The sequence below is a fragment of the Syngnathoides biaculeatus genome, chromosome 6, assembly GCF_019802595.1.
Source record: "Syngnathoides biaculeatus isolate LvHL_M chromosome 6, ASM1980259v1, whole genome shotgun sequence".
Classification (NCBI taxonomy): Eukaryota; Metazoa; Chordata; class Actinopteri; order Syngnathiformes; family Syngnathidae; genus Syngnathoides; species Syngnathoides biaculeatus.
Window position 1 is genome coordinate 33,227,084 of NC_084645.1, and position 26,602 is coordinate 33,253,685.

Here is a 26,602-nt window from a genome sequence, read left to right on the forward strand (position 1 = left end):
GTGTATATCATGAATACTGGGTCTTGTTGGTTTTCTGAAAGTCTACTGCACCTACAGGTAACTTGTTTGACGTGTAGCCATAACAAACATACTGAAAATGTAGATTAATCTGGTTAGTCACATTGGGCTGCTGTTATTTTGATAACTGTTGCAGTGCACTGGGATATACTGCAGCCAGAGACCCAGGTTGAGAGCATTTTGTGATTTCCCTGTTTTACAAACCTAAGTAACTTATTAAACTATTGAAATAAGTGCACTTTTCTGTTATTTAATAATTTATTGGAATTCAGGATATACCTGTAGATTGGAAAAGTGTGTATCTAATGCAATGTTGGTGTGTGTGGTGTGTGTGTGTGTGTGTGTGTGTGTGTGTGTGTGTTTTTTAAAGAAAAGAAAAGCCAAGTTTAGGAGGAATTAATTTATAATAAATTAACAGTGCATGCAATATAAAATTGTGCATTTCCATCAAGTTGAAATACAAAACAATTTGTGAAAATGTTATTTCCTAAGCAGCTTTATGAGCTCCTCCAACTTCAGAGCTGACTTAATATCCCCCTGAATTTGAAGTCTACCGCTGCTGTAGGCAGCAAACGGCTGCAGTCTTCCTTGGAACATGGCCAGAAGGTCTTCGTCGCACATTGTCAGTGTTACATCTGGCTGTCTGTACAGGGATCCAGCTCCGGCTGCACCACGACCTAAACAACAACCAGCGTGAGAAATGGACCTTAAATTCTTTCACGGCGAATCTCATTTTGAATGTGGGTCACCTTGGCATAAATCCACATAGTAACTGCGATGCTGTCCCTCGCCTGAGCTGACATCAAACTGGAAGCAGGTGCCGATCTGGTTCACCAAAGTTTCAGAAAGCACAAGCTGGACCGCGTGGAGCAGCTCTTCAACAGAACTTAGTGTGGTCACAGTTGGTTCGATGCCACTCTGCTCGTTTAAAAATGCTACACTGCTTTCTATAGTGGGGGAAAGATAGTGATGAACAGCAGTGCCGTAATGGGTGCTGCATCTTCATATTTTTTGCCATCATGAGGGCTTACCTTGCTGAGGCTGCAAGCTGTGGTTCATAAAGTGCATGGCCAGCTGCTGAAGGGGACCTGTGATTCCCTCCAGTCCGGGCACAGATGGAGGAACAACAAGAGACCCAGGTGGTGTTTCTTCAGGGGGCTTGAGAAGAGAACCTGGAGTCAGTTCTACCCTGTCTATCTCCAGCCCCCAGGGCCGAGTCATTTCATTTATATCCACCTGCGGATGGGAGACGACTAAATGGGAGCAAGAAGGAGCCGAGAGGAACTAGAAGGCAGGTTAAAAGTAGTCTTACGCCAAGGTATTCTCCCAGTTTCACTCTTTCAGTTTGGATCTCTCTGACCGTCTTCTTAGCCAGGCTGTGAGTTAAAGCATTCTGTGCCGTCATCCTGGTTGAAGCGTTCAAGTCTTGGACTGACACCACTGACAACACCGGGTTCCAGATTCTAAATTGAATGTCTGCTCCCACAGAGAAGAGGCCACCATCTCTGGTCTGTACCTTTTGGGGGTTAAAAAAAAAAAAAAAAAAAAAAAAGGGAACATTATGGAATAAAACACAAATGAAATATTTGTGATTAATGACTGCCCCCTCTAGGACAAAATCAGTCACACAATCTGTCCATAGGCGAGTTCATGTCATGTGACTATTTACGATTTGCTCAAGTGGTGGCCTGCGCTCTTACAGTTATGCAGTCTTAATTCATCAAAGGTGTGTGAAATCTACATTATATACATCTAGTTAACCTGCACTGTGACATTTGATGCCACCATTTTCAGTGGATGTCATCACCCACATAATAGAGTGGGGGTGTTTTTAAATCTCGATTCATTCATTCTGACTAATTTATTACAATGCGCTACGGTAATTGTTAGTTTTTTCATTTATTGATTAAAAATAAATAGTGGTGCTTTGAGAAACAAGTTTAACTCAACAATTGTATCTCAAGTCAATATTTCCCATTAAAATGAATGGAAATATCATTAATCTGTTTTAGCCATCTCCAGATCAAAAAACAAGTGAATTTGTCTATCCATCAATTCATTTTTCATCTTTTATCTTCACTAGGGTCGTTGACGTGCTGCAGCCTATCCCAACTGTCTTTGGGCTTCGGTGGAGTGCATCCAGAATTGGTTGCTATCTGATTGGTGGGCACACATTCACACATATGGCTAATATCTATTTGTCAGTTAGCCTACCATGCATGTTTTTGGAATGTACGAGGAAACTGGAGTGCCTAAAAAAAACAACGCAGGCACAGGGAGAACTGCAAACTCCACACAATCCGTTTGAGCCCCCAGTCCTCCAGACTTTGCCATCCCAGAATGTGTCCTATTAAAAAATAGCACTCTAGAATATATTTTTTTCCTCTTTTTTCATGAATGCAATGGACCTTCTGGTGCTATTTCTGGATTTGTTCACCGTGGCGCAATATACATGTAGTTAGACAGATAAAGCACAGCTATGTGGTTGTTTTAAATACATACGTAATTCTCTTGGTTGAATATTTAGTTAGTAAACTTGCCACTGCATAGGCAATAAACACCTTGAAGAAAATGTGAAAGTTCACTGCTACCATGCAATGCTTGTATCTCAAATATTGCTTATGTGGGTTTTCTATGGGTATCCCGGCTTCTGTACCCATTCTTAAAAGAATTGAGAGGTCATGGGTTTGAATCCTGTGTGGAGTTTGCACTCTGCCCCAATTCCAAAAATTATAAATTGCCTACAGGCACGATTATGAGGGGGAATTCGCTGTTTGTCTATTTGCATTTTATTTGGCTGGTCACCGGTCCAGGGTTCACCTCACCCAAAGTCAGGTGCCTGGTGAGGCTCTAGCAAGCTCACCTGCGACCCTACATGAAAATACATGGATGGACAGATTTTTATGAGGCCTTCTCTCAAATAAACAAACACCTTGTATTTTCTGCAATAGAGAAATAAATGCTGCATGAACACTACTTTTTGTAACAATGACTATAAGTGAATATCAATTTTTTTTTTTCTTTGTCCATCACTGCAGCTGGTTTACCTGACATGGAGGTATATTGAAAGCACGGGTGCGTAGGTCAACCCTCTGCCACTGGTCAATGAGGGGCAGAACCAGCACAATGCCAGGACCCTTTGGAGGACAGACACGACCCAGGCGAAACACCACTATCCTCTGATAGTTTGGCACGGTCTACAAACAAGATCCAAATTCATTACATAATCACAGTCAACACGAACTGGGCCCGGTTCAACGGTAAGGTGACAACACCCTTACTTTTAATACAAACCATGCGGTTATAGGAAAGGTTATAAAAGTGCAGATGTGAACGAGGAGGGTGACGATTCGATTGCAAATCCAAGACAGCCATCCCTGGGAGCTATCTACATGAAAACACAGCATAAGAAAATCCATAACTAAGAGTAGGTATGATTTTTAAATTAAGTCTGCAGTATGTAGTTGGCAGTGATGTGAACTGCAATAGTTTGGAATGAAGGCGATCATTGTTTATGTGTAAAACATTGTGCGTAGAGCTGTAGTCGTGTCTCGGAAAAGGTTAGACCACCTACCACTAAAGTCGTTTTCAGAAACATTAGGGATGTAATCAAAGGAAAGTCCTTTATGGTGGCTTCCTTGTGTGAAAGTGTTGGATACAAATAGTCCAGGAGTCCGTGGTGCGGCCGGGTCAGTCTGGGGAAGAAGCTGGTAAGACTTTCCAAACATTGTGAAGTTAACTAGATGCTTCCACGGGAAAAAAATTAACGATTTACGTCATTATAGTGGTGGTTTTAATGCATTACGTTACTGTTAGCTCATGTTGCTAACTAGTTCTTCCGTGTTTTGCTAAATTTCTTCTTCGTGGTGTGAAACTACTGGTAACGTTGGCGCTGCCTATCGTCGCTAAGTGATGCGTATCATAAAACCAAACCAGGGAAACGATAAAAGTACAATCGAATTTTATTCATTTGAAAACGTCAAAATACTAACATGATTTAAATAACAGTGCATTTTGTACATAACCTAAATTATTTTGTTTTTATGATATCAAGTCAATCTAGTCAGATGGGATTGATTTCAAGACACCCTATAATGAAGACAAGTGCCATAGAAAATAGAACGATGGATCTCTGCAATTTAACATGATTATAAAAAAAAGATGCTTGGATTGAGTGCCATGCAATATATGCAGGTGCTCAATCCATCCCGCCTGCAAGATAGGAAAAACCCCCGGGACACTGAACGCCCCCCAACACGAAGCTACCGGCGGGGGCCAATAAACCTGCTCCATCCGGCGCTGCCAAGGTGCCAAGGCACACCGCAATTATGGGAACTGTGTGGATAGACCAGACCACACGTCTGTTTTCCTAAGGAAACGACAACTGACTGCATTCACATTGGGGGAGGAAGCATTGAGGAGTCATCGTGGCTTATGGAGGGCCACGGCGCACTCCACTCTGTGAATTTTGTATAAGTAAGATCAATTTTTTTTTTAAATTCAAGGTATGCATTAAAAAAAATCACCACAAATGGCTATTGGTATAAAACAGGCAACATCACACCCAAACACATAAAAAGTTGTGAAAATTGAATCATTGGAAGCGCATAGAACCGTGACCTTCTAAAACTGCCTTGCTCAGCACTTGATCCCAGGTACTGAGAGCAGCGTTGACAAAAGACCAAGTGGAAGGATTGAGGTGTCAGCACTCTTGACTCTAGCGAAGATGACCCCGACTTGCCATCTGCTGGTACTGTCATTCATGCACGGGGTTAATTCGCTTATCTTTGGCCACAGCAAAGTTACGTCAGCTCAGTTTTTATAAGGAAAGACTGTGCAAAATGGTGAAAAGATAATGTCGGTTGTGTACTTATACTGTGTATACTGTATTTTTTAAAAACAATTCAGTTTGACTCCTTTTGTCGAGTCCTGATCAGATGTTCTTTTGAAGGATTCCGTTCTCTTCTTGATTTTGTTCAATTGTTACCTCAGATGTGCCACCCCTGCCTTCCCCCACTACTTAGTATTGTAGTATTGCTTACCTTACCTTTTTTTTAAGTTTTATAACAGAATAGACACTGTAAAATATTGGATTTGATTCCCTTTCACCGTGAAATATCTGCACACAGCTGCCTATCATACACAAAATAGGAGTGAACTGTGAAAATATATATAATAATTCCATAAATGCATCCATCCATTTCTTAGCCGTTTATCCTCACGAGGGCCGCAGAGTGTGCCGGAGCCTATCCCAGCTGTCAATGGGTAGGAGGCAGGGTACACCCTGAACTGGTTGCCAGCCAATCGCAGGGCACATGGAGACAAACAGCCGCATTCAATCACATTTAGGGGCAATTTAGAGTGTCCGATTTAATGTTGCATGTTTTTGGGATGTGGGAGGAAACCGGAGTGCCCGGAGAATATCCACGCAGGCACGGGAGAACATGCAAACTCCACACAGGTGGGTCCGGGATGGAACCCGGGACCTCAGAACTGTGAGGCCAACACTTTTCCGCTGATCCACCGTGCCGCCTAAATGCATCTAGTCAAGTGTAATTGTAGGGTAGCAAAATTGTGAGGTCAAGCACTACATTTGATGCAAATTAGTGACCTGGGAGCAGAGAGTTAAGAAGTGAATTCTTGTCATTTTGAAAATTGCATAATCTACCTCTTTGTCAATAATTTTCAGAGTAAAGAATTGAACCGGCCGAATGTGGCTTGTGAACCATCAAGTAAAGTAAAATGATACTTACAGTCCGAAAGAGCCAGACATCGTACATGACGTCACAATAGATGGAAGATTTCGTTTTTTTCCTTGAAAAATAGTTCAGGATCTTACAGGGCATGAGTGGTCAAAGTATGGCTGGAGGGGCCACATACAGCCCATGTTGTTGTTTAATCCAGCCCACTGAGGTGGAAAGTAGAAATTGTTTTAGCGAACAAAGTTGTAATGTTGATGACAATATTATGAGAATCCTAATTTTCTTATGTTCAGAAATAGCTCACCAATGGCTTACTTTCCCCTATGAACTTTGTTCATAAAAATTCTCACCCACCCAATTTTTCTCGTCAGTCATTACAGGGATAGATATTATGTAATGTTTGAAATGGTGTTTCTTTATCTTTTGGTTAAGTGGGTAGAATGAGGTATTTAGTTCCAATCCCAAATTTAATTTCAGCATCATAATCTTTAGATACATTTTACTTGACTGAAGATAAAGAAGCCCATTGGTCCAACAATTTTATGAGTCCCCCGAAACCAGGACAATATTACAGCGTTTGCCTAAATGTCACCGCATTGGATTAATATCACTGCGTTGTGGATTCATGTCAGTATGTTGTGTCCTATGCTTTTACGTCGTGTGTTAGTTTTGTCGAGTTGCGGCATTTGCAATTGTTGTTATCTGCCTCGGCCACTGTAATTTCTTCCCATAGAATTGCTTCATTGACTCATGCAACTCACACAGGATAAGATGTTAGATGAGTGACCTGGAACCTTATTTTACCGTCGGACCAACTGTCCACAGGTTGCTCAAACGGTGTGGTCCTGGGTCGTCATTTTTGACAGTTTAGATCAGGGATGTCAAACTCCTTTTTGTCGTGCGTCACATTGCAGTTATGTTTTCCCTCAGAGGGCCATTATGCTCATAAAAAGACATCCATTCGGCCATCCATTATCTAAGCCGCTTATCCTCACAAGGTTCACGGTAGTGCTGGATCAATGAGGAGCCAGGGTACACGCTGAACCAGTTGCCATTCCAGGGCACATACAAACAACCATTAACACCTACAAGCGATTAAAAATATTCAATTAACCTACCACTCATGTTTTCGGGACATGGGAGGAAACTGGAGTGCCCGGGAGGAAAAAAAAACGTGCAGGCACAGGTAAAACATACAAACTTCACAATGATTGGGTCAGGATTTGAACCTCGGAACTATGAGGGAAACGCTCTCACCAGTTGTCCACCATGTTGCCATGAGTACAGGTACTCACACTGTACTGCACTGTACATTTGCCGTTATCAAGTACAGATACTTGATAATGCCATTGCATCTTGCAATTGTGATGAAAATGTGTTGTATTTCACTCAAGTCATGTTCAAAAACATGAAACTCGAACATGACATATGTTCACTGAAATACAACAATTGGCATTTCTGACTTCGCATCCATCTATGTTTTTAAAAACAGGATGTAATTTAAGGGCACCGTATAAAAAGAGGAAAACGTAGAATCTGGATGCCATGTTCAAATCCCGGCCCCGCCTATGTGGGGTTTGCATGTTGTCCCCGTGCCTGCGTGGGTTTTCTCCGGGCACTCCGGTTTCCTCCCACATCCCAAAAGCATGCATGCGGCTGTTGTCTGTCTCCATGTGCCCTGCGATTGGCTGGCAACCAGTTCAGGGTGTACCCCGCTTCCTGGCCGACCACAGCGAGGATTGGCTCCAGCACTCGTGCGAGCCTCGTGAGGATAAGCGGCTCAGAAAATGGATGGATTGATATTTTACAAACACTTTTTATCTACCGGACTCATCTGCTCGTTCGAACATAAAAAAGAAGTCAAATGCATCCGATTTCCTCAAAATAAAAATACAAAAATATTTGGGCTAGGTGAAAACAGTGAAATAAAAGATTGACGTCGTTCTTAAATGGACTCTAAATTAGTGTCCGAATATGTCAAAATATTCACAACGTGTTACGGAAGCGGGAAGTGTTTCGTCACGTCGGGAAGGCTTTAATTCGGAACGGATATTTTTTTTGTCGTGGGTTCCTGTACAGTCCGTGTGACGTCAGCGCGTCGTCAATTTGTGACGCCGTGTCCCTTTGTTGGCTTAACAGCGGCGACGTTTTGTTGTTATTTTCGCAGCTGCCTGGAAAACAAGCTCGGACCACTTCGGCTTCTTGGGCTCATTCCGCGAGCAGCCGCGCGCACACTGCGTATAGCATAGACCGCTAGGTGAGTTTGTCACAAGTTGATAAGCGCCCCTAGGAATGGACTCAGACGAGGGATATAACTATGAATACGACGACGAAGAGGAGGAATGTAGCGAGGACAGCGCCGAAGACGAGCCCGAGGACGACACCCTGGAGCTCGGCGAGGTTGAGTTGGTCGATCCCGTGGTGGCAGCCGGGGAGCGGGACGAGTCTGGCGATACGGTCGGTGGCGGTCAAGGCCCCGGCGAGGAAGAGGAGGAGGACTACCGTTTTGAGGTCCTGACCGCTGAACAGATTCTCCAGCACATGGTGGAGTGCATCAAAGAGGTCAACGAGGTTATCCAGGTAAGGGATTTTCTCGTGTCACGGGCAGGAGAGCGCGAGGTCCGAAGGTCTGGGGGCTCTTGGGCAACTGTAAACAGGCCATGGTTCTTAGCCTAGCTGTTAGCTCTCTTGGAGTAGTTTACTTGCTGGAAGTTGACAGGTTAACCTGGAAGCCTACGAAGATGCGAACAGCCGACACGGTTTTAGTGTCCCTTTGCACACGCGTGTGTTTTCACGCAATCGACCTGAAACCTTAATATCTGAATGACACCACTTCCATTCTGATGTGGATCCAGGAAGTAGTCTAATCCCTATTGAGAAGTTGGCAGCAATGGTTGCCAAGCTAATGCTAGCCTGCAGTTAGCCACCTCGCTAGCTAGCAAACGTGAACCAGTGTTTTTACCGATAAGGCAGACACTTTATTCTTCAGACACCGGCCGATTCACTGCAATGCGCGCGTGGCTGCTAACGTTGCGCTATAAAACTCATAATGTTTTCATTAAAATAGGGTCAACGTTATTTTTCGCCACTACGAAAAGCTTGGTCATCGAATTAGTTGACGTCGATTGACTACCTGGCCAGGATACTTGAGTTGATATATACTTACAAATAAGATCTATTTTGGGGTATAAAGTCCGGGCTGAATGTCGTATAGAGAGTTAATTTTGTGACAGGTAAGGTTATCAGGGGGGTAAAAAGTTCTTTAGTTGGACCTCGTCGTGATATGGGCCTCCATTTCATTTGCCTTCTTGTACATGCCTCACTTAAGGAAAACTGGAATTTACTTTCGTTAACGAGTAGCGCCTGGCAACACCATACAGCCCATAAAAACATTTTGTTTTTTGCCAAATTATAATAAAACCGCTTTCTTGATATGCACACGGTACCATTAGGGAATGAATATGAAACAGCATGACAATTGTTCTTAATTCATTCAAGCATGGAATAATGAATTCCACCTCTATTCATATGGTGAGGATTTTTTTTCTCCCCCCCCCACCCATTCCATTTATACTGTGACCCCCAAATACAAACTCACCCAATTGTAACATGATCAGAGAACATGCCAAATAGGTAGTATGGGCATGCCACAAAATTGAAAATGCCCACATTTCAAGTTACATTAGTTGTATGTTTTACCAAGAGCTACAAAAATCATCTGACACCCTGACGTACAAAAATGTGATTGTGAGGTCTGCGTTTTTTCGTAAGGTTGCAGATGCCAGACAGTTTGTGATGCGTCACACCTACCAAACCTGACACATCTGTGTATTACCCCAAGTTCTACAAAACTGTAATTTCAACCTATTCCATGAACTCAGAAACTGACCTAACCTTTTAAAGGGAGACTTGGAAAATTTACGTCACACTTGCAAACCTGTCTTTCAGGTTTCATCTGATTGACCTCAAACTTGGTCAGTACCATCTAAAAGCCTGGGACGTTAAAGGTTATCAAAAGTTGTGGCAGTAATTCACCATTTGCTCTATGTCCCACACAAACAAAATTGTAATTACAGCCCATGTCCTAAACTCAACAGAAAATTATCTACAGACTTTTAAATGTAACATTCACAGTACTTGGAAGTCCCACCATCACTACTAGCGATGCATGTAGTACTGTAGTAGGCCTAAAGTATACCTTCTTTCACACCTCTTCTGTATGACCTTTTGAAAAGATTTTACACGAGTCCAGTAGCAGTGTCGTACGTATGGCCTTAGGGCCTTGTGCGGGCTATGACTTTTTTTTTTTTTTTTTTTTTTTTTTTATGGCAGCATTTTCTCAATATGACGTGTTATACGGCTTTGCACTAACGACGACAGTGGTGTTCAACCTATGGCCCAGGAGTCATATGCAGCCAGTCCTCACATTTTGTGACAACCAACCTTTTTGCTACAGCTTCATGAGCCATTCTTTCCACTCATGGAGCAGAGGTGTAGAACCACTGGCCTTGGGATGATTTACAGGTCATTCATTTTTTTGTGTGGCCCATATTTACTCAATATGGGTCATACTTCTGCACTAGTCATACAATGTGCTATCCAACCTACAGCCTGGAGGAAATTTGTGGCCCTTACTTCATTGTACTTGTACCGGAACCTGCCAGGACTTCTGTAGGGCAGTTTCATAGTAAAGCAACATCTGGCTGTTAGGTTTTCAGCTCGGTCCGAAATAAAACATGTTGGTCTGAAAAGTGCATCTTCTTTTGTTTTGGTTATATCTTCTTTGGTGTTAATTTCTATTAATCAGTTATTTTCCTTGTCATTGATGTGAAGCACATTCATCCATTTCATAATATGTATTAGAGGTATACATTTCCTATAATTGTGTTTATGAAAAAGTAGTGTGTACTTTCAGTTAAGCAAAGCTGCTTTAACTGGAGATTTTACCAGGCTTGCCATTCCTGCTGTTACTTTCCTCAGTCCTCACAACTGACTACCTCATTATGTGTGCGACTACGTTTGCTTATGTTTTTGTGGGAAAAACACAATCCCAACCTTACTGATAAGTTGCTTTGAATGAAAATTTACTGTACTTAAGCCATGCGTAATGCCCCTCCTTTTTAAAAATCCACTAATCTGATTAAAAACAGTTTCAGTGTTCTAAAAATGTATTGCGGCACGTTATTTGGCTGTGACAATGGTAGTGTTATTGAAAAAGTAATTGGATTCTGCCTGGCTGGAAATAGTTGGTGTTAGTACTAATGGCATTTATTTGATAATGCCGTTGCTTGCATCACTCATCTTGTATCGGTTTGACTCTTAATAACTGAACTATATGAACATGTGCAAATGGTGATGGCGCATTTTGCATTAGGAATTGTGTTGAAACTGTAAACAATTATTGTACCTGGACTTTACACTCATCTGATACGTTTGAATCCAAAAGCTGGGTTACAAATATCTGACGGGCAAAGTTGATTAAAAAAAAACAAAAAAAAGTCGACTTTGTGGGATAGACAACAGGTCTAAGACAACACACTGTCCAGGTCAGACTACATGACAAATTTGCTCTTTAGCGATTGCACTGTGTCAAGACTCCTTTAGTAAAATCTTGTATCCTGATACCACCTCATCCAGTTTTTTTTTTTTTTTACAATCCTAGGACTTTTATCTTGTCAACTCGAATGTGACAGGGAACACTTGTTACCGTGGCGACAAGTGGATCGCGCCGACTGTATTATAAGAAAAAAAAATGGGGAAAAATGTGTCCAGGTGGTCACCGGACAGAACATTCATGTAAGGCTTGCTTGAAATATGTTCACATAGTTTAAATACAATAGGACTCACAGGCAGGCGACAAGATGTTATGTATCCTAGAAACCAATGCTTGCACAAACAGTTGTAAGCATGTAGGTGTTCTGTCAAATCAGCCTAAACCTGTTTCAGGTCAGTTACGATCAACAAAATTGTTTGTTAAATGCCACAAATGAGATGATTTCTTTGGGAATTTTATATTTAGTTTCTTTGAGATCTAAAGTTTACACACGCTTCCTTAGTATCGAGATGCATTTCCATTGAACTGCATGGCTTGGGTCAAAAGTTTCGGGTAACCTTTCACAAGCTTCTGACAATACTGTGCTAGAATCCTGGCCCGTTCCTGACAGAACTGGTGTAACTGAGTCTGGTTTGTCGGTTTTCTTGGTCACACATGCCTTTTCAGATCTGTCCACAAATTTTCAATGGAATTGAGATCAGGGCTTTGTAATGGCCACTCAAATATATTGACTTTACTATCCTCAAGCTACTTTTTACCCATTTTGGCAGTATGGTTAGGGTAATTGTCCATCTCGAAGACTCCTTTGCACCCAAGTGATAACTTCCTGGCTGGTGTCTTGAGATGTTACCTTAATATCTCCATGTAATGTTATTTCTTCATGGTGGCGTCTTATTTTATGAAGAGCTCCAGTTCCCGCTGCAGCAAAACGGCCCCACAACATGGTGCTGCCACCTCTATGCTTCACAGTTGGTGTGGTGTTTCCCACTCTACAAGCATCTCTTTTTTTTTTTTTTTTTTTTTCTTTTCCCCTCCAGATGTAACATTGGTCATTATGGCCAAACTGCTCCACTTTAATTTCATCAGACCACAGGACAAGTCTCCAGAAGTCAAGATATTTGTCTTGTGTTTTTGCAATCTGTATTCTGTATTATTATTTTTTTATGTTTCTCTGGAAGTAATGGCCTCATTCTCGGTGAGTGGCCTTTCAGCCCATGTCGCATCAGGACTCATTGCACTGTGAATAATGAGACTTTCTTTACCAGCTTCATCCCGCATCTCCACAAGGTCTTTAGCTTTTGTTCTTGGGTTGATTCACACATTTCATTCCAAAACATGTTCATCTCAGGGATACAGCCAGTCTACTTCCAGAACGCTGTGATAGGGCTGGGCATTCACATGATGTTTAAACATTTGTATACAGTAATTGTTTGAAGAGATGAACGTGGCACCTTCAAGCATCTGGAAAATGCACCCAAGGTTGATGAGATCAACAATTCTTTGTGATTTCCTGTCCAATTTCTTTAGCTTTTTCCATCAAGGAAATAGTGTTTGAGGTGTGGCCTTAAATACATCCCCACGTGTGCGCTCAATTAACTCACATGTTTTCAGCTAACCTGACTACGTGCTTTCAAAGCCATAACCTCATCATCTGGGCTTTTAAAGACCTTGTACTTTTATGTATGTAAACTTTTGAGCGCAAATAAAATAATATGAAATTCTCTCTTTTCACTATTGTGGCATTTAACAAAATTAAATGTGATCTGAACTGACCTGCAACGGGGGAGGTTAAGTCTGCCCCTGATCGTGTAAAGTGTAATTTTACTGCTAAGTTGATGTCTTATAGCTTGTGCTTGTTTTCTACTGCACAGTACTTACTCAGACCACCACACACTAACATCCATTTCCATTGATAAAACCAGGTACGAATACAGTAGGTACCAACTGTAACACAGGCTTGACGTTAGGGGCAGTCAAGTTTCATAGACACGACAATACGTTACAAAGTAGGCTTTATAGGATCAGGATTTTGTGTCCAATTGACAAATTTTACCAAATGATCCAATCACAATGGATAAATGTCCATTTAAATTACTTGTTCATGTACTGTATACTGAGTATCTTCAAAAGTATTCTCTATTCAGCTCACCCATTCTAATCGGCCAGATCTAACCAACATTGGAGAAATACTGTGTGCTAACCTACTGTAATTAAATTCCGTATTTTCCGGACAAAGTGCACACCGGATAAGCCGCACCCAATGTGTGCCTCCCTTATACATGAGCCACGCTTGGTCTTACGCCATGGATGTATATGTACTGGTATGTTTTAATGTTTGATATTTACAGAGACTTTGTAAATATTTATTTACATACCTTGTTTCTAAACAGTGACTGTAACATGGCCCAAACAACAGAAAAGGAATTGTTTCTATTCATCATCCTCCTCTTCACTCAAACCACTAAAGTCCTTATCTTCTTTGTCAACCAAAGGATACTTGGTTGAACCTTGAATTAAAGTCATTTCCCCAGCACCGGTGACCACCACCACACATTTTTACCTCTTTTGTTCTTATGTTATGTTGTCACCATGGTAATGAGTGTTTAGGCTCACATTTGAGTTGACAAGATGAAGCCCAGTGATCTTAAAAGACGGGAGGCGGTGGTATGGAAATACAAGATTTTATTGTGGTAATCTACCGGAGGCCCTGTAGCTCAGCGGTAAGAGCACTGGTTTGGTAAACCAGGGGTTGTGGGTTCGTATCCCACTGGGGCCTCCACTCCCTGAGAAGGGTTGCGTCAGGAAGGGCATCCGGCGTAAAAATTGTGCCAAACATATATGTGCGTTCATCTGAGATGACACGCTGTGGCAACCCCGAAAGGGACAAGCCGAAAGATACTCATTGTGGTAATCTACCATAGTGCAATCTTCAGATCTGTTGACTGTTCTATACCACCACCATGTTTTTTTTTTTTTCTTTTAAATACCTATTGGCGGTCTAATATTTACAATACTATGTCAAAAGAGATGCAACAAAGCAAAGTTTCAGATATACTCTACGCAACGGGAATGCAGTTTCCAGAGCCGATCAATGACCAATGAGTTATGAAATTACAGCCAATCTTCTTAAAATGCTTATCAGCCAATACCAGTCATGCCGATCAGATCGGCATAGTCAAGACGTGCAACTTGACCTGAACGGCAATGACTTGTGACTTCACTTAGTCTTGAACACATTGACTTGAAAAGACTTGCTACATTGACCAAAGCACTGAGAAACCAATATTTCTAGCTTCACTTTCTAGATCTCAGTGTCACTTATTATTTTCCATAAAAATATGAAAAGTGACTACATAATGCAGGAGGTCTTACTAATTATTACATGAGTCAAAATGTACCACGCTATTGTGATAATTCACATTATCTTTGGAGCGTTAACTCCCTGAAGGGTACACTCTTGTAAGGGAATTTTCATTCTTTTCCCCACACACTACTTAAAGGTCTACTAACATGTAGACCATAATTTTTTTTTTTTGTATGTTTTTCATGAAAAAAAAACCCAGTCAGAATGGACTCATCCGTTTTTTTCCATCAGACATCATGATGTGTTCTTATATGGATTTTTGTATCTCCCGCTATGAATATCCTCTCGAGGCATTCGTTTTGGAGAAGAAGCAGGAAGTGACGTTTTTTCCAGAAGCCCACACCAAGGAATTGGTGTGTTTATACCAATTTTACCAGTGGGAAAGTAGCTGTTTTTTTTGTTCATGTTAGCCAAAAATGCAAATATTGTGCGGTGATGTGTAATTAAATGTGAAATGCCACTCCACTGGTACTAGCATAAAGTGTCGTAGCAAATCTTGGAAAAAAAAAATCTTTGCACCTGACCATCTTTTTAAAATTTCTTTAGAATCCTGCAACAATTACACGCATCCTTCTTAGTCACTTCAACTGGGATAAGGAAAAACTCATGGAAAGGTAATGAGAAGAAATTTTTTAACTGGCCTCTTTTGAACCTTCCAATTAGCCTAGCAAGTTGGTTGACAAAATGAGGGTCTTTACTCTTTTCTTGCCTTCGCACAGGTATTTTGATGGCAATCTGGACAAGCTTTTCTCAGAGTGTCACGTCATCAACCCCAGCAAGAAACCGCGGATCCGCCCTCCAATCAACACGAGATCATCTGCACAGGACATGCCGTGTCAGATCTGCTATTTGAATTTCCCTAACTCTGTGAGTTGTGTTTCACGTGTATTGAGGTGTAAATCGTAGTGATAAATCTGTCCATTTTATCGGTAATCTTCTGCGGGAGATATTCATTGTTAGGCATGCCTAAAATCTATCGTTTACCGTGATTGAATGTCAGGTGATCAGTTCAGAGTGTATCCTGCCTTTCTCAAAGATTGCTAGGATGGGCTCCAGCATGCCTGTGACCCTACTGAGCATAGGCATTACAGAAAATGGATGGATTAATTATTTACCAGCAGTTCATTTTAATGATTGAAGACATTGTAGTTGAGATAAAGGGCGATTGTTTATATTAATTGGTGTTCTGACGCCGGCTCGGTGAATCAGCTGGTAAAGCATTGGCCTCACAGTTCCGAGGACCCGGGTTCAATCCCAGCCCCACATGCGTGGGTTTACTCTGGGGACTCCAGTTTCTTCCCACATCCCAAAAACATGGAACATTTAATTAGACACTCTAAATTGCCCCTCGGCGTGGTTGTGAGTGTAGCTCTGTCTCTTATGTCCCCTCCAATTGGCTGGCAACCAGTCCAGGGTGTACCCCGCCTCATGCCCGTTGACAGCTGGGATAGGCTCCAGCACTCCCTGCGACCCTTGTCAGGTTAAGCGGCAAAGAAAATGGATGGATTTTGAAGCCTCCTTTACATGGTTATTTTTTTTAAGCATTCAAATTTGAGCGTTCTCAGTCCTGTCAAATTTAGATGCACTTCTTTTTAGTTCATAGGGACTTTAATATGAATAAAATGTGGCCAAACACAATGTTGCTCGTGTTCTGTTCCCTGTTTTTAAGGCTGAATAGGTACTTTACACACTTGTGTTTTACAGTATTTTACCGGCCTAGAGTGTGGACATAAGTTCTGCATGCAGTGTTGGGGCGATTACCTGACTACTAAGATCATAGAAGAAGGGATGGGACAGGTATGCATTCATTTTTGTCTTTGAAAAGAAAATTCCATTTTTTATTTGCTCACTGACGTTACTTTTGTGTTTCCCTCTCAGACCATTTCTTGTCCTGCTCATAGTTGTGACATTTTGGTTGATGACAACACAGTAATGTACGTATTCTTTTGATTATTCAGGGTTGACTGCTCTGAATTATTGGGGGCTTGTTTTTTTGTAAGATGAAAAGATGATGATTTTCTCTTGGACATTTTTCATTTTGAATTCAGACCATGATACTCCTTCCGGTCTGGATCTTTGGATCGGTACCTGATTTAGCCCTTATGCTGGCTCTAAGCTGGTGGTAATTGTCTTAACCTAGATAGTGATGTAGCCCACTAACAAGATACCTGATTGTCTTCTTATTGATCCATTAAAGTATCCTGAAATGTTTATTAAAATGGAGTAAAGCATCTTTCACTCTCTTGAAAAACACTATATACATTGAATTAATCATTATTATTACATCAGTGTTACAGTGCCCTCCATACTTATTGGCACCCCTGGTTAATATGTGTTTTTTAGATTCTAATAAAAAAAAGTTCTAAATAATATGGGACCTTAATGGGGAAAAAAGAGAAAAATCCAACCTTCAATACAAGTGCATTTATTCAGTAGGGAAAAAAATCCCACATAAAGAAATAATTATTTGACATCAATTAATGTGTGTCACAATTATTAGCACCCCTGGTGTTAGTACTTTGTACAACCCCCTTTTGCCAACAAAACAGCACCTCATGTTGATGTGTTTCACAAGATGGGAAAAGACAGAAAGAGGGATCTTCAGCCATTCCTCTTTGGAGAATCTCTCTAAATCATCCAGAGACCTGGGTCCTCTCCTCTTCAGCTCACCCCACAGGTTTTCAATGGGGTTGAGGTCTGCGGACTGAGATGGCCATGGGAGGAGCTTGATTTTCTGTCTGGTGAACCATTTCTGTGTAGATTTGGCCATGTGTTTAGGGTCATTGTTTTGCTGAAACACCCAGTGACGACCCATCTTCAGCTTTCGGGCAGAGGGCAACAGATTTTGATTTAAAATGTCCTGGTATTTCAAAGCATTCATGATGCCATGCACCCTAACAAGGTTCCCAGGGCCTTTGGAAGCGAAACAACCCCACAGCATCGCTGACCCACCCCCATACTTCACATTGGGTATGAGGTGCTTTTCAGAATGCACATTTCGTGGCACGCCAGACCCACTTAGTGTGTTTGTTGCCAAAAAAAAATCAATCTTGGTCTCATCTGACCAAACCACACGGTCCCAGTTGAAGCCCCAATACCGCTTGGTGACCTCCAGATGTTTGCGTTTATGATTATGAGTGAGAAAAGGTTTTCTCCATGCATGCCTCCCAAACAGCTTGTTGGCTTGTAGACAGCGCCTGGTGGTTGATTTGGAGACTTAGTGACCCCAGGACGCTACCATTTGTTGTAATTCTGTAACAGTGAGCTTTGGAGATCTTTTGATTTCTCTTACCATCCTCCTCACTGTGCATGGTGGCAAAATAAACTTGGGTCCTCGTCCAGGCTTGCTTACCACTGTTCCAAGTTGTTTTGAACTTCTTAATTATTCCTCTCGCGGTGGATATCGGCAGCTGCAGTTGAGTGGCAATCTTTTAGCCTCTGCCTGACCTGTGAAGGTCGACGCACATCTGCCTCACTTGTATACTGTGTTTTCTTGTCTTTCCCATGTTTAAGAGTGTAAAAGAGAAATGGCCTCTATGGCACGTCATATTTATACCCCAGGGAAACAAGAAGTGATGAATTGCTAATTAAATGTTCCTACACAGTCTTGTAAACTTTGTAAACTACTGTAGCAATGACAGAAATGCTTCAATTCTATTTTTTTTCTGGGAATTGGTAAGGGTGCCAATAATTGTGGAAGAGGTGATTTTATGAAAAATAATTCATTTTTAGTCAGGGATTTTTTTATTTTCTTACAATTCATTTGAGTTGAAGATTACATTTTCCTAAAATTTTCAATGTGACAGTATTCTTCTGCAATAAACACTAAATTTATTTTAAGGCTTTTAACACATCTTAACCGGAGGTGCCAATAATTATGGAGGGCACTGTATGTGTTGTGCTCTACTGTTAAGTGAATGTCTGTTATTTTGCTTTTGTGGGAAATAACCCAAATGAAATTTCGTTGTCATTTCTGGGTCTGTCAAAGCTTCAACCAAACGTTCCAATTTTTTGAAGGGCTAACAAAATCATATGACTTCTCCTGCAGGCGACTCATAACAGATTCAAAAGTCAAGTTGAAGTACCAGCATTTAATTACAAATAGTTTTGTAGAGGTAAGGATTTTTTTTTTGCCCTGTTTTGTTTGGGTTTGGATAGTAGTACAGTGGAGCCTTCAAAGTAACCCAGCCAAAATGATAATTTCACCTAAATTATATGGGGAAATATTCAACAAAAGCAGGCAAAAACCTGAACTGGCATGAAAATGTTTTTTTTTGTTTGTTTGCTATTCGTTATTGTGTCTAACTTCTCTTTAGACTTGTATCATGGGTCAAATGTAAGTTTGCATGTAGCATTAATAAAGGTTATATCATTGGGACAGTAGTCAACCAGTGTGATGTGGCTGTCCAACTTTGGTGCGGCTCCACTGTACTTCGAATTATCACACGAGTTTAGCTGCTAGCAGTGTTCCCTGTACGGTGCGCAACTGCGCATTTGTGCACTTGTCGCGCACTCTCAGCGCAGATTAAAACAGATCCAGCGCAATGAACTATAGCATGACATCTTTTTAACCGGGCCACACAATCTTCCTACTTTACCTGACCCCGCCCACCTATGCTCCTAAAGGAGTACTCATAATTACAAACGGCCCATAAAGCAAAGAGGGTTAGACATGCTGCTTACGTTTACACTTGATTATAATGATAAAAGTTAAAAAAGAAAGAAATGCTGTTGCTTTAATGAATGTCAGAGTATGTGAATAATGGAGGAAAAAGTGGTGAAACTGGATAAGATTTTCTCTTGTTTGAATAAAAAGGTCTGGTCTGAAGCCAAAGTAGAAAGTGCAGGATGAGATGGTGTGTAATGTTAAAATTCCACCTTGGCACAGCCTGATCGGGATGAAAGCACAGATGATACAGTGCCCAAAAAGCTAATTCTGTATTTTAAATATAGGAGGCAACATAACCTTAAAACTGTTGGGGAGCATCATTGAGCTTTCAACATGCATTGCTATAAAGATATTCTGCAACCAATAATTCAGTTTTACACCAAGAAAAACAGACAGGGATATCATTGTGGGTTAAAAGAAAATAAATGAAACAAAGTTGGAAGCAACATTTCAAATTTATAGATCATAGTTGGCTCGGTTTAGTTAGCAATGTATTTTTTTAACATTTTCAGTGTAAATTTGCAAAAACACATTTGTTCTGAAAAATGTTCTGATGGGAATGAACCTTTTAATGAGCCAAGTAACTTCAATGGATGACACTGATTAATCGTTCGTCTGATGTTACTCACAGTGTTCAAAGGGAGCGCTCGCAGCCTTAGTGTGTTTGCTCAGACACGTAAAAAAATTTGAGGGAACAGTGGCTGCTAGTACTCTCGTAATGAGCAACGCAGCATACCCTGTGTTTCTGTGTCATTTCTAGTGCAATCGACTGTTAAAGTGGTGCCCCGCTCCAGATTGCCATCATGTCGTCAAAGTCCAGTACCCAGATGCCAAACCAGTGAGGTGCAAGTGTGGCCGACAATTCTGGTATGAGGACAAAGGAGACATTTATTTAAAAAAAATAAAATTAAATTAAAAAAAAAAAAAAGAATTTTGAATGTGTGATATGTAAGTTTCATATTTTTTGAAATCCTGCTGCAGCTTCAACTGTGGGGAGAACTGGCATGATCCTGTCAAGTGCAAGGTAGAAGTAAACGTTTATACATTTTTTTTTTTTCCACATTTTTAGCCAAACTGTAAGTTTTGCACATGATCATTTCTGACCGATTTCCTTCTGTAGTGGTTGAGAAAGTGGATTAAGAAATGTGACGATGACAGTGAAACTTCAAATTGGATTGCCGCAAATACCAAGGTAATGAAGTCTATATCGCATTCAGTGAAACTAATGTCTTCTATGTTAGTGCTTTTACAATTGCCAGGTCATGACTTTTTTTTTATCCACCTTTGAATGTAAGAATAATAAAGTCCTTGCTTTAGCACATGGAGATTTTTGTTTTGTTCCCCTGCTTTGTTGGCCTGTTTCCTAGGTGCAGTGAGAACTCTGACTCTGATAAATCTCATAGGCTAAGCACAGATCAACTGAGTGGGCGGGTCCGTAAAATGGGTCAGGTTGGAGATAAGGTGGTTGTATTCCTATTTGTGTCAACATAATCAGCAGAGGGAACCTGTATGTAACTTGACAACACTATGAACTAAATCCATGCGCACAAGTGTGCCACAGTCCATTGTCATTATGCGCTGTAGTATTGTACAAAAAAGAAAACATTTATCACCTTGTTGAACAATTGGTATTTTAGACTTACTAGTATCAAGTTTCAGTTCTATAGTTCTTGACATAAAACTGAACACTCCCCCCTCTTGTAGGAGTGTCCAAAGTGCCATGTGACCATCGAGAAAGATGGAGGCTGCAATCACATGGTTTGTCGGAACCAGAACTGCAAAGCTGAGTTCTGCTGGGTCTGCTTAGGACCATGGGAACCTCATGGTTCTGCTTGGTAAGTGCTGTGTTCATTGTTGTGATTATAAACAAACATTTGGGATGGAAATATTTCACCCACACTAACTGGAAACGGAATTAGGTGCACCTGAACATCCCCTGTTCCAACATGCGTTGTTTATTTTATTTTTGTCTGCATGTTTATGTATGCTTCATGCTAAGACTATAAAAAGCCATTTATCAAAGAGAAATACAACATAGATTTCGTATTTACAGCAGAGAAGTTGTGTGTGGATAAGATATATTTCTCTGTAGATAGTATTGCTCATTTTTGCGAGCTGTTCATTTAACAATCGAGAGAGGGTGCTCTGTGTACGGTGTTCTGTTTTTACAGTACCAAATGTTCTGAAAACTAAGCAATTGCATATTGTTCTGTGATTAAATTATCTGTAACATAGATTCCCATTTCACACAGCATCACATAGATTCATGTGTTTTAGGTACAATTGCAATCGCTACAATGAAGATGATGCCAAGGCTGCCAGAGACGCTCAAGAGGCAAGTTGTTTGGTAATAACAATCCCGCTTTCCGTTAACGTTAACGCGTGCAATTCCGTGTCGTGCGCAGCGTTCGAGAGCGGCCCTGCAGAGGTACCTGTTCTACTGCAACCGCTACATGAACCACATGCAGAGCCTGCGCTTTGAGCACAAGCTGTACGCTCAGGTCAAGCAGAAGATGGAGGAGATGCAGCAGCACAACATGTCCTGGATCGAGGTGCAGTTCCTGAAGAAGGCCGTGGATGTGCTGTGCCAGTGCCGCTCCACGCTCATGTTCACTTACGTTTTTGCCTTCTACCTCAAGAAGAACAACCAGTCTATTATTTTTGAGGTAAGATGCAAGGCGGCATGATATCCGATTCTTTTCTGAAGAAAGAACTTTTAACGTCGCCGTGTTCTTTTGCCCGTGTCGTGGGTGCTCTCATTTTCACGCACACTTGGTCCACTTCTCAGTGATTCAGCCTCTGGCTCATTCTTAGTTCCTCTGGCTCGCCTTTTTTTTCTTTGCAGTCACAGTTTACCCACACGAGGAATCATTCCATCCTCTCATATAGAAAGTGAACACACCTAAAATTAGCAGGCTCATGACAACGATAAAAGAATTTCTCTAGATAGTAGTCAAGTATTCAACGGCAATAGGTGAAGCCCTTTATTTATACTCAACCCAGTTTTAGAAGATAACGGTGTAATGTTAAACCCGTTCCTTGTATGTGCTGAGACTGCGGAAAGACAGAACGCCGTGTCATGTAATGATGCAGCATGCAAGAATCACAACACGCTCTATTTTTCTATTGGGCGTTGCGGTACGGTCTGAAGGTAAATGCAATGGGAGGAGGGCTGTCGTGTGATTTCAGAGCGTTAACAGACTAGAATAGACCAACCGGCAGGAAAAGCATCAGTTACGGACTGGCCGCTACGCAAGAACTTTCCAATATGGGGATGCTTGCGCTGTCCTTGCGCGCTCATTAAGCTTCAAAATATCCATGCGCTCTCTGTACTGATTATCCTCACTAGGCTTGCTGGTGTGCTGGATCCTATCCTGGCTGACTTGGTTGAGAGGCTGGGTACACCCTGGACTAGTCGCCAGCCAATCAGACCTCATACATTTGAAGCGAGAAGTTTACGTGTACTGTGCAAAGACTCATTTCATTTTTTGTTTCACTGTCTGAATTCAAATCAGACTAAACCTTTCCTGTTTCAGATCAGTCAGGATTACCAAACTTATTTTGTTAAATGCTACATTGAGAGAATTTTACATTTTAAGGTTAAAGGTTTACACACATTTTCTGAGTATTGTAGCATTTCCTTTGCACTGCATAACTTGGGTTAAATGTTTTTTGTAAACTTCCACAATCTTCTGACAGTACTCTGCTGGACCTCTGGCCCATTCCTGACAGAACTGGTGTAACTGGGTCAGGATTGTTGTTTGCCTTGGGCACGCATACCTTTTCAGATCTGCCCACAAATTTTCAATGGGATTTAGATCAGGGTTTTGTGATGGCCGCTAAAATACATTGACTTTGCTATCCTCAAGCTACTTTTTACCCATTTTGACAGTATGCTTCAGGTCATTGTCTATTTGGAAGGCCCGATTGCACCTAAGTGTCTTGAGATGTTACCTTAAAGCCCAAGTGGTATTGTAATGAAAAATACATATGACATTATTCACTTCAATGTCTATACGAAAACGTTGCGTAAGTGTCATTCTTCATCCAAGTGTTCGCCATATTTGCTGCGTCTCCTGCCCATGACGTCACCCTGGACATTCGCCATTGAAAACTTGCTGTGGGAGACGAACGTGCCCCTTCTGACACAGAAGCTTTTTTCGAAGAAGAGAACATCTCACAACCGAGTGAAGTTACCGGGGCAATATTACCCTATTGTTTTGAGTCATATTTAGATGGTATGCGGATCACGGCCACACTACCTCCCTGCCCAATCTGCCTCCGCGTGGTGGTGATAAAAACAACGCTGCCCACGAGAGACGACGATGCCGCAGCCAAAACCGTCCTCCCCGATCCCCGTGCGATCCACTTCCGCGACGAGCCACCCCGCCTACAAGACCTGGTGCTGCATGGAAGCCTTCCAATGCGCACATCGACACATTTAGCACCCCTGAGTTACGGATTATGCCCAAACAACTATTGTTTTTTTTTTGTTTTTTTTTAAAGTAGCTGTATACACAGCCACCTGTCATTTGGAACCCACGAAGCTCTCGTCCTTTGCACCTGTGCAATTCATTTTTCACGACAAACCGGATCTTTTGGAAAAGTATGAAAAGCGAATCCATCCTTCAAAGTGTTCGACCAATATCCATTCATGCAATGAGCTGGCATTTTGGCCAAAACGAAGGAACAACGAGCTATCTTCCTGCAGGTCAAACTAACAAACAAACAAGTTCGCTTGAGCGCGCAATTGCCTTTGTCACTTCCTGCTTCTTATTGAAAACAAATCCCTCGAGAGGATTTTCATGGCGGGAGTAACAAAAAGCCATATATGTCAAAATCATGTTATGTGGTGAAAAAACAGCTGGGTCCTTACCAGCTGCCATTTTTTCATTAACAACATACTAAAAATCATGTGGACCTTTAATATCTCCATGTAATGTTCTTTCTTCATGATGCCGTCCTATTTTATGAAGAGCTCCTGTTCGTGCTGCAGCAAAACAGCCCCACAAAGTGATGCTGACACCTCCATGCTTCACAGTTGGGATGGTGTTCTCAGGTCTACAAGCTTCCCCTTTTCCCTCCAGATGTAACATTGGTCATTATGGCCAAACAGCTCCACTTTAATTTCACCAGACCACAGGATGTCTCCAGCAGTTAACATCTCCGTCATTGTCTTTTTGCAAACTTTTTTTTTTTTTTTAATCTTTAGGAGTAATGGCCTCATTCTCGGTGAGTGGCCTTTCAGCCCATGTCTGTGCAAGACTGGCTAATGACACTTCGTTACCAGCTTCATCCACCACCTTCACAAGGGTTTTCTTCCTGCACATTTTCAGAACAAAACACATTCACCGTCTCCTTCTTGATAGGTGACGGTGATGCTTTTGCTTGCCTGTAATTGTTTGAACACATGAATGGTGCCTTCAAGCATCTGGAAATTGTACCCAAGGATGAGCCAGACAAGTGGAGCTCCACAATTTTTGAGGTGTGGGCTTAAATACTTCCCCAGGTGTGCCATCAAAGAACTCACCTGTATCAGGAACTTCCAAAGCCATGACCTCATCTGGGCTTTCTCATGTTCTTTAAAAACAGTACTTTTTGCGTATGTAAAACTTTTGACCTCAAAGAAAATAACGTAAAATTCTCTCCCACGTTATTGTAGCATTTAACAAAATGAAATAATTTCCGTGGTCTTGACTGATGTGAAACAGGTGAAGTTTAGTCTGATTTTACTTCAGATTGAGCCAAAAAAAAAATGAAATGTGTGTAAACATCTGCCTTCAACTGATATGATGCTCCTTGGCAGGAGAGTTTCATGAAATGCGGAGGCTTCTGAAACGTAACCCTCGCCTGGGATTAAACCAAAGGCTTCCACATTGATCGTATCGTGTCACTGCCTTCCCAGAACAACCAGGCCGACTTGGAAAACGCCACTGAAGTGCTGTCCGGCTACCTAGAACGAGACATCTCCCAGGATTCCTTGCAGGATATCAAGCAGAAAGTACAAGACAAGTACAGGTCAGTGAAGGAGGAGCCGAAGGAAACGAGAGCGGCTCTGATTCTTCTTGCGTGATCGTTATTTGAGTTGTCTGGTACGTGTGCAGATACTGCGAGAGCCGGCGACGGGTTCTGCTGCAGCACGTGCACGAAGGCTACGAGAAGGACTTGTGGGAGTACATTGAGGATTGAGGACACGTCCCAACGCTTTGAACTCTGGAGTATCTTGACAAAATAAGAGCGCTGATGCAATTGATCAGGGCAGTACGGGCCTTCTGCTGCCTCTCTTTTTGGCAAACCTACCACTTTTGCATCCTTTTGTTTAACAATATCTAAGTAAATTATATTTAAATGAAAAGGTAGAGTAATTAAAAAAAAGTGTACTACAGTATTGTTAGCGGCAGAAAGTCCATCTTAAACAAAAACTCACATTCTCTTGGTTTATTGTAACACACACCTGTCTCTTTTGTTTTTTGTTTTTGTTTGTTTTTGCTTGTGAATCTTTCCAAATTTTGGGGTTGTTTTCCCATTAGTGTGAAAATGTTTTAAACAGCTTTAATCGTCCTGGCCATGTCTGCAGTATGTGGCGAGGTCCTTTTGTGTGGTGGGTTGATTGTCAAGGGGCAAAGACATTTCATAGAAAAAAAAAAAAAGAAAACTAAAGGAAAAAAAAAAACCTAGCAAGTCATTTTTTTGTTGTTTTTTTTTTTTTAATTTGTAAATAGTGCGTATGCATGGAAGTTAAAGGGCAAGTGTGGCACGCGTTTGCATCATTTTGACCTATTTATTCTTTACAAACATTGCAAAAAGGTGTTTGGCAATACAGAGCAACGCACAGGTGGCCTCACCGGGAGCTCTGAATGGACACTACTTGAAGCTGGAGAAGGTTTTAAAAGGTGTCCGGCGTGTATGTGTCTGCTCAATGTCCTTGCTTCTAACCTGCTGCCCTTCATGCTTCAAAGTTATTTTTAGAATTGTTTGCTAGAGCCAAACTGAGTGACATTCACTCTTTTGTTTTGTCGCCGTTCCCCTCCGCTCACCCTCCCTACGACGGGGCTTGTCTGTGGTCACCCGATCTTTGAGATCCACTCGCACCTTGGGCACGAAATGCGGTGGCAGCGCTGCTCGGCGGGCGTCCCAACAGGCCAAGGGGGCCCTATTTTTTTTTTTTTTTTTTTTTGCCTCACTCAACCCTCGGAATGCTGATGATGAAGGGATGTGACTCCTCGCAGCAGGAGATTGAACATCGTTTTAATATGTGGATGGATTGATAGAGAAGGTAGCGCTTCGTCACGCTT

General features: G+C 41.6%; 2 protein-coding genes across 7 annotated transcripts; one reads left to right on the top strand and one right to left on the bottom strand.

The window, feature by feature from the left end:
* Positions 1 to 403: 403 nt before the first annotated feature.
* stoml1 (stomatin (EPB72)-like 1) lies at positions 404 to 3,930 on the bottom strand. Of its 2 annotated transcripts, none has more exons than XM_061822562.1 (7): positions 3,593 to 3,930; positions 3,300 to 3,406; positions 3,066 to 3,215; positions 1,331 to 1,534; positions 1,050 to 1,254; positions 768 to 965; positions 404 to 695 (listed from the first exon to the last, which is right to left on the bottom strand). In XM_061822562.1, the coding sequence occupies exons 1-7, from the start codon at positions 3,744 to 3,746 to the stop codon at positions 499 to 501; spliced, it is 1,215 nt and encodes a 404-aa protein (XP_061678546.1). In that variant the 5' UTR covers positions 3,747 to 3,930; the 3' UTR covers positions 404 to 498. The 2 variants fall into 2 exon arrangements, with proteins under 2 accessions (XP_061678546.1, XP_061678547.1); XM_061822563.1 differs by having other exon boundaries at positions 3,313 to 3,406; positions 3,593 to 3,638.
* arih1 (ariadne ubiquitin-conjugating enzyme E2 binding protein homolog 1 (Drosophila)) lies at positions 3,138 to 26,286 on the top strand. 5 transcript variants are annotated; one of them, XM_061822556.1, is made up of 16 exons: positions 3,138 to 3,278; positions 7,888 to 7,977; positions 8,056 to 8,300; positions 15,185 to 15,252; positions 15,358 to 15,505; positions 16,343 to 16,435; positions 16,517 to 16,572; positions 18,687 to 18,753; positions 20,068 to 20,174; positions 20,289 to 20,331; positions 20,428 to 20,499; positions 21,012 to 21,142; positions 21,585 to 21,642; positions 21,713 to 21,973; positions 25,213 to 25,325; positions 25,412 to 26,286. In XM_061822556.1, exons 3-16 carry the CDS (start codon positions 8,262 to 8,264, stop codon positions 25,494 to 25,496), a joined length of 1,341 nt encoding a protein of 446 aa, XP_061678540.1. In that variant the 5' UTR covers positions 3,138 to 3,278; positions 7,888 to 7,977; positions 8,056 to 8,261; the 3' UTR covers positions 25,497 to 26,286. The 5 variants fall into 5 exon arrangements, with proteins under 5 accessions (XP_061678540.1, XP_061678537.1, XP_061678538.1 ...); XM_061822557.1 differs by lacking the exon at positions 3,138 to 3,278 and adding an exon at positions 4,538 to 4,768; XM_061822553.1 differs by having other exon boundaries at positions 7,888 to 8,300.
* The last annotated feature ends 316 nt before the right edge of the window (positions 26,287 to 26,602 follow it).